This window comes from Chaetodon auriga, chromosome 11 (genome assembly GCF_051107435.1).
Source record: "Chaetodon auriga isolate fChaAug3 chromosome 11, fChaAug3.hap1, whole genome shotgun sequence".
NCBI lineage: Eukaryota > Metazoa > Chordata > Actinopteri > Chaetodontiformes > Chaetodontidae > Chaetodon > Chaetodon auriga.
In genome coordinates, this window is record NC_135084.1 from 8,289,925 (window position 1) to 8,305,288 (window position 15,364).

General features: G+C 44.3%; 3 protein-coding genes across 3 annotated transcripts; 2 read left to right on the top strand and 1 right to left on the bottom strand.

The window, feature by feature from the left end:
• Positions 1–840: 840 nt before the first annotated feature.
• On the bottom strand, positions 841–4,232 carry fignl1 (fidgetin-like 1). Its single transcript, XM_076743587.1, has 2 exons — positions 4,187–4,232; positions 841–3,335 (listed from the first exon to the last, which is right to left on the bottom strand). The coding sequence occupies exon 2, from the start codon at positions 3,316–3,318 to the stop codon at positions 1,372–1,374; it is 1,947 nt and encodes a 648-aa protein (XP_076599702.1). The 5' UTR covers positions 3,319–3,335; positions 4,187–4,232; the 3' UTR covers positions 841–1,371.
• Positions 4,233–4,915: 683 nt separating this feature from the next.
• ttl (tubulin tyrosine ligase) lies at positions 4,916–11,856 on the top strand. The gene is made up of 7 exons (XM_076743772.1): positions 4,916–5,736; positions 5,964–6,042; positions 6,173–6,405; positions 6,571–6,706; positions 6,805–7,074; positions 8,240–8,383; positions 8,955–11,856. Exons 1-7 carry the CDS (start codon positions 5,568–5,570, stop codon positions 9,151–9,153), a joined length of 1,230 nt encoding a protein of 409 aa, XP_076599887.1. The 5' UTR covers positions 4,916–5,567; the 3' UTR covers positions 9,154–11,856.
• Positions 11,857–12,871: 1,015 nt separating this feature from the next.
• Positions 12,872–15,234, top strand: cox5b2 (cytochrome c oxidase subunit 5B2). The gene is made up of 5 exons (XM_076742660.1): positions 12,872–13,406; positions 13,802–14,070; positions 14,660–14,730; positions 14,804–14,903; positions 14,993–15,234. Exons 2-5 carry the CDS (start codon positions 13,974–13,976, stop codon positions 15,103–15,105), a joined length of 381 nt encoding a protein of 126 aa, XP_076598775.1. The 5' UTR covers positions 12,872–13,406; positions 13,802–13,973; the 3' UTR covers positions 15,106–15,234.
• The last annotated feature ends 130 nt before the right edge of the window (positions 15,235–15,364 follow it).

Sequence of the window (15,364 nt, forward strand, 5' to 3'; positions counted from 1 at the left end):
CCAGCTGTGTGGAGCCCCCGTGTACGGAGACGCCCGAGGGGAGGTTGTGTGACTACTTTCACTGCTGGCTAATTCAACAAAGTTTCAACACAGTGGCCAACCGCACGTCTGAAATATTTATCAGCGACTTGACAAAAAGATGAAAAATAAATGAAAATCTTTTTTCATGGTCTTCCAGATTTTCAGAGATTGTTTCATTAAACTTACATGAGAGTTTCATGTGTGCACAATGGTCCTCTTCAATAGCAGCATATGTATGACCAGTGAGGCGTTCAGCTCCAAAAACATCAACAATGAATAAGAACCTCTGTTGACAACCACTTGGCAATGGATTAACCAAGTGTCTGCTGGGTGGAGGAGAGCAAGCGGCCATCTTATTTATTATTATTAATACTGACAGCTGAGACTTTAAGTGGACAGTTTGAAACAGATACATCTAAACGGGCCCTGAACCCTGTGGATTAAGGTCACTTTTGTAATTTTCTAATAAAAGGGATGTATTGCAGTCACAGATTTTCCTGTTGAGTCCACTGCTGTCTTAATCACTGACAGGAAGGGAAGCAAAGCATAAGCAAAGTTTTCAGGGGTTTTTTTTTTAAACATGAGACTCTGGATTCTCTGTGTTGCCCAACTTCTGCAGATATGATGAGCTCATCCAGACTCAGGAACATTTCAGGACAATGAGACGCGTTGGATATGTGCAAATAAAGCTCTTCACAGTGATCACACTGCCCTCTGTGGATTATGAGGAGGAGGATCAAGCAGGGAAATGCCACAATGCGCTGGAGACAAACATACTATTGATTTATTTCAAGTCTGATATGTAAACAAAGTGTAGATCAGAGCAAAATATATTTTATTAGCAAAACATAAAATTTTAGCAATGCATTTAATTGAAGCAAATTACAGCAATGTCAATTAAGTGTGAATACCTGAACATCACATATAGAAAAAAAAAATTTCAATTGCTATAAAGGAAGTAAAACAGTGTTAACTGTTAACACACTGTTGTTACAACGGCCTGCAGGTAAGAACTGAAATCAACGCGTCACAAGACATCAGGTTGGCTGTAAATAGTTGAACTAAACTGGCCCGTCGGACACACAGGGGATGGACAAAATAACAGAAACACCTGCTCAGTAAAATGCTAACACATATCTCTACATTTAGAAAATGATCTTTCTGAAGCTTTTTGGTGAGACTGGAAGGGAGCTTTTGATCCAATTGTAAGGTTGTGTTTTTGGCAACAGTGTGAGGAGCTCTTGTTATTTTGTTGATAATATTTAAGATCTATATTTTTCCTCCAGAGCTTAAATCTATATTTCAACTCCATTAGCAGAGGTAGAGGATAATCAGGATGAGGAGCTAAGTTTAACGTCCACATCCAAAAGTCTTATTCCACTCTTCATACAGCTCCAGGTCTTTAGAGGAGACGCTCGGTCGTACAGTCTTCAGGGCTTCCTGGAAGTCACTGTACAGGATTGGTCGCATCTGATCTGCGGTGATAGTGGCGATGTCACTGAGCTGGATGCTGCGGATGGGCCCCAGTGCTGCCTCTCGACACAGCTGAGTCATATCAGCTCCTGAGAAGCCCTCGGCGGCTGTTACGATGCTCTCCAGCTCCTGCTCTCTCAGCTGGTTCTTCTCTCGAGCCATGAGGTTCGTCACTATCTGCCAGCGGGCAGCTGCTTCGGGCAGGGGGATGTATAACCTCTTCGCCAGGCGCCGTCGGGCAGCCTCGTCTATCTCTTGAGGTCGATTGGTGGCGCCCACCACCAGGATGCGGTCCTCGGCCGCCGTGGCAGCCCCATCCAGCTGAACCAAGAACTCTGTCTTTATCCTACGTGATGAGTCGTGCTCCCCGTCTGTCCGCTGGGACAACAGTGAGTCAATTTCATCAATGAAAATGACAGCAGGCTGGTGGCAGCGAGCAATGGCAAACAGGGCTCGCACCATTTTTTCTCCTTCGCCCACCCACTTGGATGTGAGCGATGATGCACTGATGCTAAAGAAGGTGGCACCTGACTGGCAAGCTATGCATTTTCCTATTAGAGTTTTTCCAGTCCCTGGAGGTCCAAACAGCAGGATGCCTTTGGGTGGACCTCGGAGGCCAGTGAAGATGTCAGGTCGCAGCATGGGCCAAACCACGATCTCCTTTATGGTGGTCTTGGCAAACTCCAGGCCTGCTATGTCATCCCAGGCGACAGGGGGCCCATGGTCCATGATCTCACTCATGATCAGCTCAATTATCTTTGGCTCAATGTTTTTAAGACGCTCATCCAGGATCTGAGGTTCCTGATTGGAATTATGGCTCGTCCCACCTTCTTCCTCCTCCTGTCGTGGAATCGGTGACACAAATTTAGAGAATGCACCTCGAGGCCTGTTGGCACCCAGAGATTTCTTCACAGCTGGTGCAACCCCCGCAGCCTGACCTCTCTGGGGCTGATGGGAATGTTTTTTCTGTTGATCAACAACAAATTGCTCGCGAGCCGATCTGAAGTTGCTTCCAGCTCGCTGGTCAGCGCCTGCTTGACCTCCGTGTTGCCCCCTGCCCCCATCCCCTCCATCTGAGTTGTAAAAATTCTTCCGCTTAGACGGATTGGCGGTTGAGAAGAAGGAGGACTGATAGTTTTGCGTGCCCCCTGCAGGGCCTGAGTTTCCCTGTGAAGGAACTGAAGAAGGATGACTGAACAGAGACTGTGGTCGGGCAGGCAGTCGGGAGAATGAGTTTGGATTACCTGAGATCCCCTCAGAGCCTCTTGGCCTCTCTGATGTAATGTTAGTAACGGGATTGCTGGCAGTGTTGTCAACCTCCGCTTTAGGCTCTGGTGGTCTTACAGGTTTGAATATTGCAGCCTCTGACCTGACTCCAGTAAAGGGAGCAGTCAGGGAGCTGCCTCTGCTCTCTTGCCCCACAGATATGTTAACATCTCCTGGTGCCACCAGGGAGCCCCCTCCCTCTATCCCTACCTGAATCATCTTCTGCACGCAGGGCAGCTCCATCACACTCTCCATGGTCAGGGACGACTCCCATTTGTCACTGTAATTCCTCTGACTGCGGGCCAGATGCAGAGCACTCTCTGCATAATTGTTAAGTCCTGTGCGGGGGTCATCCGAGTCCAGCACTGCGGCATAGCGCTCCGAGTAGGTCCTGAGCAGGCTGGCCATGCCGGCCTGAGAGAGCTGGGAGCTTGCCCATGCATACTGAATGGAGAGGATGTGGGCCCGGTAGGCATCGGCCGTCTGTTCAGGTGTACAGTTGCCAGATGAAATGTCAAAGGACCTCCTCTGCCATTCGTCCAGGTGTGCGCCACTCATGCCTGGCCTGCTCCAGTCTGGTGAAGGAGAGGGGACAAAAATGATTAAAAATACATGACCTCAGTAAAAGCCAAGGCACACACTACCCCGAACTCACACACACAAAAAAGGTACATCTCATGACATTACAATGTGTGATATGTATGGGATTATGATAGAGATCAATTAATTCAGTATCACACTTTGATGAAGTCTAGGGACTCAAAAGAACAGATTTAAAAAAGCATGGTTAAAACTGGAGCAACAGAGGCTGAGAAATCCTGACATTTAGTCAATACAATGGGTCCGCAACACTGAATCCAGTTTATTAGCATAACAACTCAACAGCATGTCTCAGTTAAGACAGTCCCTGCCTGGTCAATGCCCATCTCTCTGAAACACCTCCAGTTTTAAGGCAGGCTTTGTTAGTCTCCATCTACCAGCTGATCTGTGCCCCATCTACGTTAAGCTCTTAACACGAAGGGTTATTTTCTCTGTCTTGACAAAGCTCTCTCAGAGCCACAGATAACAATATTCAACGCCCCTTTAAGAATATGCAGCTAGGCTAAGTATCTAATGTGATGGATATGTAGCTGATGCAGTGTCCTTTAACTTTAGGTTATTATTTATTCGCCTGACAGGGAAAACACAGCTTAGCCTCCATGACATGCAAACATTCTACGTAAGGGACCACTGCAGGCTACAGGTAACAAGTGTTCAATGAAAACACCCCGCCGCACACAACAGGCCACACTACTGACGATGAGGGCCGTCACTTACTATTAGTGATGTCTCCTTAGGACAGTATGACAAAAGATAATAGGTGCTACACAACAAACACGAGTACTGGGAACTTCTGCTTGTTGAGAACTTCTGTACTTTGACTCACCGAGTGATCTTTCCCGCCTCCTGCTTCTTCTTCAACGCTGCGACTTCCGGCCACGTTCCAATTCGTTCATCGAAAACCAAAATTCATCTCTGAGCATCGCTTTTACCCAATGTATGGACCCAGCCAAAACCGACCCAACTCTATCTGTATTGCGTTTTCAAAACGTCGCTTTAAGATGAAAATATAGGAACAACAGGGAACTAAATTGAAGCGCTTAACTTTTTTTTGAAAATATCCGAACGGGGCCCATATCTTGTCACAACTAGGGAGTGCTCCATTTATGCTCCAGGTTCGCCCAGAGACTGGTCAGTATCTGTTCTTGTGTTATTATGCTCTATCAATTACCACTTCAAGATGCTTTATTTCTGATAATTAATCAAAAACTACGGGACAATCTTACGTTTTTTTCCTTGAGTTTCAAAGCTTATTTTTTCTGGACTATGGTTTCAACAATATGGACCTAGCTGTTAACTTGTAATGAGATCTCCGACGCCATCTTGTGGCCGCCACACACTTACCAAATGTACTTATTAGAAAGTCGCTTTATCGTGTTGTCTTCTGGGAAATGTAGTACCGAGGTTATTGACATGCAGTCAAAACCGAATTTCAACATAAACAATCTTTTAATAAATGATGCTCATACATAAACTGCATTCTAAGTGATAGACGTTTGATTGTATTACTATAAGAAACATTTACATACAAACGACCCGTGATATCAGAGTATGTGTAAACTACAGTAACCACAACCCTGGAGCTTTTTGTTTATGCCGTCGACGGTGGATGACAGCGGCTGCAGAGCTTCACAGATTAAGTCATACGATGCCGGCTGGAAAATAGTCTGCGTTTGAGGTATTGTGTAGCCAACTAGTTAGTTAGTTAATGTTGCGCACTATTTATTGTTAGAGTCTTTGTCTTCGAGGGGGGATACCGGAGAAGTTTCCTGGACAGCTGCTCGCAGTGGTCGCAGTCCGTTAGCTAACGTTACAGCTAAACTGGAGACGGGATGTAAATTAATCCAGACGGGACCAGCCCCAGGAGCCGGCAGCAGCAGTCAGTCACACCCTTGTCTGGGATTTCTGACGGAAACCTGCCTCCTGAGCAGTATTAGACTGCCATCCACATGTTGTGAAGTTCTGTGTAAAGAAATGCTAGCCTCAGACGTCTGAATTGAAGCTTGAGGAAAAACTGTGAGCTAACTGGGAAGTGTGGACTGGATATGACTGACTCATCATCATGGCACGGACAGAGGAGATAACCCTGAACGGTTTGTCTGCTGCAGTGCCAACCAGATAGCCTCATCAACCAGCTAGACAGCCACATTACTCGCGCATTCAATCGTTTTCTAACACATACTTCCCCTCGTGGCCAACGTGGCATTATGAATTCCCCGATGTACACCTTTGTCACGCGTGACGACAACAGCACTGTTTATGCAGAAGTTTCCAAAATCCTCGTGTCGACCGGACAGTGGAAGAGGCTGAAAAGAGACAATCCCAGATTCAACTTAATGCTCGGTGAACGGAACAGACTGCCCTTTGGACGTCTGGGTAAATACTGTTATTTTCTATTTCCTATGATGCAAACAGCAGACAGTGAAGTGTGTTTGTGCTATATTTGATGCACACCCACTCAATATGAGACAGCTGCTGTGACTGAGCTGAGCTGCCTGATATAGCATCCTGTGGGAAGAGTGTGTGTCATTTAGTTAAATGTGCAGGGTGTACACATGTGGTTATTTGAGTGCATGTCACATATCCTCCCTTGGACTTCACAGGTCATGAACCAGGACTGGTGCAGCTAGTGAATTACTACAGAGGAGCAGACAAGCTGTGCAGGAAGGCGTCTTTGGTCAAGTGTGTATCTGGCTTTTTCAATTAAAAATCTATATCTTTTGTCTTGCCACGATTCTTGTCACACTTTTTAGCAAATAAATTATTCAAATGTCCGTTGCATTAGCTGACCATTTCCCCTCTTTACCATTAGGCTAATAAAGACCAGCCCAGAGCTGTCCGACTCCTGCAACTGGTTCCCAGAGTCCTACATCATCTATCCCACTAACCTCAACACCCCTGTTGCTCCAGCTACAAATGGCATCAGCCATCTGAAGAACAATCCCAAGACGGATGAGCGGGAAGTTTTCTTGGCCTCCTATCACTCTAAAAAAGAGAGTGGGGAGGGCACAGTGTGGATTGCCAAGTCTTCAGCTGGAGCTAAAGGTAAAATCTCTTCCAAGATACAAATTAGGCTTAATCAGACATTTTCCCTACATCGTCTTCAATTGTCAGCTATCCCCTTATCACGTGATCTACTGCTTGTGTTGTTTGCAGTTCCTAAACACATTAATAATTTGTTAATGTGTTAATTTGTTTTAACTGCAACAGGTGCTGGTATTTTGATATCCCATGATGCTAATCAGCTGCTGGAGTACATTGATAATCAGGGACAGGTTCATGTTATTCAGAAGTACCTGGAGAAACCTCTGCTTCTGGAGCCGGGACACCGGAAGTTTGACATCAGGCAAGTCTTTTCTGTTTAACTCACACACGCAGCAAATGTGCTAGAATGTCTGGACTTTGTAACTGAGGCTTTTATACATTACATTATGCTACTGCTAGGAGCTGGGTGCTGGTGGATCATCAGTACAACATCTATTTATACCGTGAGGGTGTGCTGAGGACTTCCTCAGAACCCTACAACAGCTCTGACCTCCAGGACATGACCAGCCACCTGACCAACCACTGCATCCAGAAGGAGCACTCCCAGAACTACGGGCGTTATGAGGAGGGGAACGAGATGTTCTTCGATGAGTTCAGGCTGTACCTGCTGAACACTCACAATGTCACCCTGGAGACCACCATATTACCTCAGATCAAGCAGATCATAAAGTAGGTCATGCTTATTTTTGCTCCTGTTTTTATTTTCGGATTTTGTCTAAAAGAAAGCATATATTTTTCCTTTTACAGGTATCAGCCTTTTACTGTATCCCAAACACTAAAACTAGCATATTTGTGTTGTTGGAGGCATTCTCCAAACTTAAATATTGAGAAATGCTTACTGAGTTGTCAAGTGAGATCAGTTGTAATTGATAGTATAAGGAAATGATGTATTCTTGTTGAAGTTACTTGGTTGATCAGGAACATTTTAACGATTAGACAGTATGAGGGGGATTCCATCCCTCTTGTTAGCAAAATGACCTAAATGCACCCCCCTTGTTAACCTGCTATCCTGCCTCTGCATCCTCTACTGGCAGAGGGGTTGTTTAGTTGTGTAAGTTAGAGTCCATGGCCCTGACCGAGGCTCCGAAACACCAGTAGCCGAACTATACTGTGTATTGATAACGATTCCGCGGTGCTGTCCGTGGTGCTGAAGCAGCAGACAGATTTGTAACTGCGCCTTTTTGTCTCAGTCCCGCCCTTCTGATAGATTTGTCTTGGATCTGTAATTTTCTCTAAACTAAATACTACAAACACCCAATTCTATACTATGTTGTAGCCTGTATAGAGAAGTGTCACATTCATGATCAAAGTAGCAAGTAGCAATGTGTATACACAGAGGAGAGAGAGTGTTGAGTGCTGGTTAGCAAATGTTAGCAGGCTAACATGCTAAACTAACACTGTGAACATGGCAAACAACATGCTAGCATTATCATTGTGAGCATTATGAACATGGCTGTAGAGTCTTAGTTTTAATAATTGCAATATGAGTGAGAACAAAGTTATTCACATGTGACATCTGACTTGTGTTTGAAACCATTTGAGCTACTAAAGCTCCAAAGTTTTATTACCAAGACAGAGAAGTAAATCACAGAGCAGTATTACCAGTACACATATAATATCTAGTATTAGTAATTGTGGTTTGCTACTTCATAGTTAGAGATTTAAGTTGCATCTCCTTTATTATGTTATGGTATTATAGCTCCTTTATTTGCTACACTGTGAACAATGTGACTTTGATGTCTATCAAATAGCAGCTACCATCACATGAAGTTGTTTATGTGTTTGCTATTAACAGCCACGTGACTGGAAATGATTTTGCCATCTGGTTTCACAGGAGCTGTCTAACATGTATTGAGCCGACAATCAGCACCAAGCACCTGTCCTACCAGAGCTTCCAGCTCTTTGGATTTGATTTCATGGTGGACGAGAGCTTCAAAGTGTGGCTCATTGAGATCAATGGAGCTCCAGCCTGTGCACAGTCAGTAACATTCAGCTGATCATTCACATACAGATACTTCTTTCTCAGCATCCCTTTCGGTTTTCCATGTCTCTCACCGCTGTGTTTTTTCCATCTGTAAATCTTACAGACTTATACTCTGTCTCCTATTCACGTCTGTTCCTTCAGTCTATAGTTGGAGATACTGTTTTGGCTTCTGTTTACCATATGGGGAAAACAAGCTTTTAATCTATTTCCCTTATTATCTAAAAATGTCTTGGGGGAAACGTTGGAGCAGTGTTTTGTTTTTCCTCCATGGAGGGTCAGAGTTCGAAATGAGGAAGCTTTGAAAATGTTACCATTGTTTTTTTTTAGCTAAACATTTGAATTTTGTTCCTCATGAATTTTAATGTTTGGAACTTTGACTCCTCAGTGAACTTGAAGTTTTCTTATGCAAAAGTGAAGTGAATAAATTTCCTGTGCTAGATATGAAATAGTCACAGCTGGCTGTGGGATAGGATTAATTTCCATAGACTTGATTAAACACATTAAGTCCGTAACACAAGCGTGAGGGCAAGCTGACACTTTTCTTGTCCCCCCCTCCCTCCACCAGGAAACTTTATCCAGAGCTATGTCAAGGTATCGTGGATGTAGCCGTTTCCAGTGTCTTCGCCCTGAACAGCGGCGGTGACTCCTCGTCTGCTTCCTCTTCTCCTTACTCCTCCTCCCCATCCTCCATGTTCACCACCAACTCCTGCTCCTCTCCCAAACTAAGAGCGCCTCTTCACGTGGGCCCTTTCACGCGACTGTAAGCACACAAATATCCCCCTCGTCTCCTCCGTACTAGAAGCTTCTTCATGCTCTGTCCTCACTCCCAAACTCTACCCGAAGAGTAGCACATACCAGAGAGCCGAGCCTTGAATTGTAGCTTGCCTGTCATGCCTGGAGGTAGCCTGTCTTTCTACGGAGCTTCACCGAACTGCAGAAATGATCTCTGCTCTCCTGATTATGCATATTATGAATGTGAGGACGGTCATGGATGGGTCGACAAACTTCCTGGGAGTTTCTGAATGAGGACAGACAGCCTTCCATCTCGGTTCCACCACCAGTTTCTCCTCAAGCAGATTGATGGAGTTCTGAAGGATGCAGACACGCTCCAACTGAGACTGTAGTGCCTTACATTTCCAGCCATGCTCCCTTAAAAAGACTGCCAGTTAGCTTGCTGTGTTACTGTGACTTGTACTTGTTCTATAAGCCTTTGCACTGTTGCTCTATAAATTCAATGCGGTCATGATCAGTCCACACGAGAATTAGCATAAAACCGATTCCTTGATATATGAGATCTTATTGGATTTGTGTAATTTCCGATGCTAGTTTTTTTCTCATCAGACATGCCTCTCGTTTTTTTCATTCCTTGAGGAATGCTAACAGTGATCAAGATAGAGATGGATATGTTAAAACTAACTAACTCAATGTGTCTGATGAGCTGAACATTCAAGATGTCAAGGTTTTCCTTGAAAATCAACATTCCTGTTAACCGCGTGGACGCTTCATATTATTTACATTCAGGGCAGCAGGGTGGCACAAGGGACCGGGGAGGCTGTCCTTCATCAGGTGAACCCAGGTTTAAGTCCGTCCCTGCAAGTTCTGCTCAAGAGTCCCTGACCTCTGACCTCTGTATGGCAGAGAGCAAAGAGAAATAAAGGGGTCAACAAAGTATTAGTTGACATTATTCTGTTCATGAAATTCTTCATACAGTAGTCCAGCTGAAGATGTTTTGTCATTTGAAGAGAGCATGTTTGTGTGACAGCATGTAGTAGTAGTATGCATCCTCATACGAGCCCCCACAGCACCTTCTGCCCCGGTTTGTAAAGAGCTGCCCTAATGTCTGTGTTTCCTCTCTGACGGATGAAAAGCTAGTCTGTCGTTGTAAAGTGTTCTCAGCAAATGTGTGGATCATGTTTTTCAACTGCTGAAAAGAAAGTAGAGTAGATTGTACAAAGTGTGTTGCTGAAGCATTTAAAGACCCCATGAAATGAAAGTGACTAGACATAAAAAACAGTGTAAGACAACAGAGCTGCTGGAGAGCAAAAACACAACCCTACTTCATGCTTCTGCACTAGTAACACACACTGTGTCTGATGTGTTATTACCAAAGAAACGTCAGTGGGCAGCCAGCGACTGTGAGGAAGCCACAGTTACTGCTGCTGTTCTCCTTTTTGCTCATCAGAGCTGCGTTTCATGAACGGCGTTTTTGTTTCATGGGGTCCTTAAAATACGTCAGTTCTTCTTCTTTTGATAAAATCTCTTTGTGAGTAGATGAGACCGTAGAAGTGTAGCCGTCCAAGAAGACTTGTGTCAAATGTATTTTACGTTAGACTGTTTGTTAGAAAGGAATGTTTAGTCTTTCTTTGGAGATGAAACTTAAAATTAGCTCCAAATTTGTGAGCGCTGCACATTGGGAAGTTGACTCAGCTGTTGTTTTTTCCAGGGGCTCATTTTAAACACAGAATACATCATGATAGGAGTTTTTACACAGTATGTCTCTCAGAATGACATAATCCCTGCTGCTCCTCCGTTTTATCTTCAGTTCAAACGTGTGAGGTATTGCTTCCCATTTTATGAGTGGCGTAAGTTAAGGGACACCATTAGAGCATTAATTTATGTTTTTAATTCCTGCATATTTGTGTTTACAAGATGACTCTGGGGAATGAAGGATATGTACGGGGTTGAAGGTCTGAAAGATGGAGTCGTTACAGAGCAGGTTATACTGATGAATTCAACCGTGTTCTTGTAAAGAAACATGGCTATGATAAAGATTGATCCCAGTCACTAAGAACATATGATGGATCCATGTCTATAATGTATTATACAGCCCTGCTGCAGCTGAAATTGTTCGAACGTTTGGAAAGATATCGATGTTAGCAGAAAAAGGGTATGTGTGACATGATTGTGTTGGCACATGAGTTACAAATGTTTGCTGATTTTTGAAGTGTCAAAAGCAAACTGTTGGTATTTGTTTTACTAAATTTGTAGGGAAATGTCTTTCCATCAAAGGGAAGGGTGCCTTAGAGGGAATTGCATATTGATAACAAGAAGCAATGGACCTCCAGCATTTAAATGCACCTTCATTTGTTTGTTTGTACTGAAGTGAATTTGCCTCATTCGTTATTAGACCTCTTAAATTTAACGATGTCATTTCCTCTAATTCAGAGTTTCTTTGCACATCTGACTCAGTTTGTTGTGTTTTTCTTACGTGTTTCATATTTTTCCTGGATTTCCTCGTCCTTACCAAAGATCAAATTCATGCTGTATTTCCAGTGTCAAATAATGTTTTGTAGCTGCTGTAATCTGGATACTATCACGTCAACTGGCCAACATGATCCAAAAGCAAGTGTCACATTCAGAGGGATGTCTGTGCTGTGTTTTTGTTAGGTGATGTTTTATCCAAAATCTTGCATGAACGTTTGTCTTTATCAGAAAAAATATTACTACAATAAAAAATATGACTATGATCAAGCTTCTGTCGTGTATATTTCTGCTTTACACAGTCCATTTGATTTCCTCCCATCACATCACCGACCAACTCTGAACTGGACACAGAAACGAAGGTGATCTCCATCTTCGTATATGACTGAGTAAGATGGAAACAAGCGTAGTTCCTAGTATAGCTCCTAACTAAGGGCTTCATCAACAGTCAGAAAGCAGTAATATGTCTGATAGATGAGTTAAAAGGTGTTAATGACTGGCTGGTGGATATGTCTCTCAACAGCATAACTTTATTTTTCTTCATTCTTCAGGAAGAACAGTTCAGTGGGTGCGTGTATGTACACATTATGGATGTTGGAACACGTGACAACAGAAGCACTCACACGCATAATCATTTTCTGTGTTTTTATTCAGCTTTTCCTTATTTATCTCCCAATCCTGATTCCTCCCCTTGGAAAGTTTTCGTGCAGCGCCCTCAGGTGGTGGATAACTGCTAGGACATGCTGAGGGAGTGCAGCTCCTCCAGAAAGGGATCACAACTGTCAAAGAGAGTCTTCCTGACTGAATTTAGTGTAATCAACAGAAGGAGAGATGTATGCAGAGTGGCTATTTCTCTCATATAAATACATTATTTATCACTTTACTTGTTACTTTATTAACTAGATTTTTGTATAAAGCACATCACGGTCGCGTTAAGTTGTTGGGCCCCCAAGAGCAAAGTTTACCACCTGGCTCCGGACTGATCACCTCCTGACCTCTCTGCATGCTGACTTGCTGCCTCTGATGAGGCCAAAATAAGGTGAAAAGCTAAAGTTCATAAAACTACATTATGAGACAGAGCATCTTTACAAAGCAAACGAAGCCACAACATTAGGCACTAATACATAATGTATTGCAAAATAACATTTCAAAGCTCTTGTTAGCACTGCAGCCGTAGTTTCTTTCACCTTTAGATGCCACCTGAGCGTGCTTCCGGATGACGTCACGTTTGACGCCTGAAAACCGCTGTGAATGAAGAGCTCCACCGCCGGGTGCGGTGGCGCGCGCCTGTAATCCAAGTCACCGGGAGGCTGAGGCTGGCGGATCGTTTGAGCTCAGGAGCTCTGGGCTGCAGTGGACTATGTCGAGCGGGCGTCCGCACTAAGTTCGGTATCGATATGGTGCTCCTGGGGGAGCCCGGGATTACCAGGTCGTCTAAGGAGGGGTGCACCGGCCCAGGTCGGACACGGAGCAGGTCAAAGCCCCCGTGCCGCTCAGTAGTGGGATCGCGCCCGTGAATAGACGCTGCAGCACAGCCTGAGTAACACAGCGGGACTCAGTCTTTTTACTCTCTTTGTGCTGTTCAGCAAACAGCCGTGACATCACACACCGTCAACAACATGTCTGCACGTGTTCCAGCAGCTTCAGCGTCGCTGATCAGTTTTCATGTTCCCATGAAGGAGCTTCAGAAAGCGCCTGTGATCGTTTGTGCTGCACCGCCTCCACCTGGAGGAGAGCAGCAACGAGCATCAGTTTGGAAGTTTTCCATTTTTCTTTTTTCTTTTTTTCTCAGTGATGTCTCCTCCTACTGACACATGCAAGTACAACAGCTAAATAAATAAAAGATTATTCTAGTATTCTCTCCACATTTAACAGTAAATGCAGCATCACACTGTTAAGCTTTTTGTAATGATTGTTTTATCCGTCGTCCTGCACTACAACGAAGTACATTTGCGTAAGTACTGTATTTCAGTCATTTTTATGTACTTAAAATTACCTTTACCTTTTGCCTACCTTTTAACCTTCCGCATGACAAAATTTTGCATATAAAGTTATGCAGTTAATAATAGTCCAGTGATATGATACCACGTTGATGGGGTCATTCTGCATTCTGAGTACTACTTCCAATACTTTTACTACATTGTTTTGTAGGGGGTGAGTATGTAGTGCTTAGGATGGATTTAATGGCATTATTTTCATCATGTCTTACAGAGTTTTACTAGTATTTACCACCTGTGTCTCGTGCCGCCTCTGCTCATTGCTCAGCGCAGCCCCGTGTCCGCTCTCATTGGTCCGACCGCCTGTCACTCAGCCGGTTGTCGGGTCATTTCAGTCCAGCTCGCAGTGTATCAGGTCGTTCTCAGTGTCTGGAAGTGAGTGTAATATGGCTGGACGTCTTCTTCTCCGAGCTTGTACAACGTTACAGCTAAGGAGCAATGTGGTGGCAAGACCGTTACACCGTGCCATGGCCACAGTGAAAGGTAAGAGAGTTTATAACCGACGAACTTCAGACTTTAGACCGCGTGTGACAGGCCCGCTGACTGCGGGAGAAACGCAGCTGTCCTCGGCCGTAGGAGGTCGGTGTAGGGAGCTGGACCGGTCGTCAGGTGGAATGACGGCGATGTTTGAGATCATGGCGCAGTTTGATTGCTAAAAATGCTGCATCAGACACGAAGTCTGTAATGTAATGGCAGCTAGAAAAATGTTACCACTGATGTTTTACATCGCAGAGATGATAAATAACACAACTTTTTGACATGTAACATTAATTCGCGGTAATTACACGTGTTTGTGTTCATTTGTGTACCACCGACTGTCACTGCGGTCCGCATAAATGTGACCACGACGTTTGAATCAAATAATGAAGGTCATTTGGACTTCAACTCTCGGAAAGGCCTTTGATAGACCCACCTCCTCTGGCAGCCGTCCGTTGGTGTGGTGCCAGGATCTTGATAGGGGGCAGGAGCAGGGTGGTGTTCAAGCAGACAGACTATCATGCACATGCAGGACTCTGAAGGTGATTTATAGTTGACGATGAATCATTTGCTCCTCTGCCATATCATTTTACAGGAATACCAACGGATGATGAACAAGCCACCGGACTGGAGCGACATGCCCTGCAGGGCTTCAAACATGGAAAGGTAGGCTACCACACACACCAGCGTACAGTGCTTAAACCTTACATGTACACACTTCTTCAACCTCCCATCGCAGGATCCCTACAGTATTCTGAAGCCCAGGGAATATGCCGGCTCTAAGGAGGACCCTCACATTGTGCCATGCATTGGAACCAAGAGGCTGGTGGGCTGTCTTTGTAAGTGATGTTCATTAAAGGTAAAATCCAGTGGTCTGTATCAACGTGTCTGTTACAAACCAGATGTGCCATCGTATCACGCTCTACAGGTGAGGAGGACAACACCGCTGTTGTGTGGTTTTGGCTTCATGAGGGAGATGCCCAGCGCTGTCCCTCCTGTGGTTCCCACTATAAGCTGGTCCACCACGAGCTACCACACTGAAAGCAAAGTCATCACAAGCTCTGCACAAACGAGACAACCCAGACATGTCTCCTTCATGGCCATATACTCCAATGTGTGCATATCATTTAACATGTACAGTTTATCATTAAAATGTAAACCTGAACTGTCTTGATAGGAATCTGTTGTCAAGTTTTTTTTTTAAATTAGGGAGCAGATGAACATTATGCTGCGACAAAAGGTAACACTGGAAACACTTGAATTTCAGTGATCTTGTCTGCATGAAGACAGTACTTAAAAA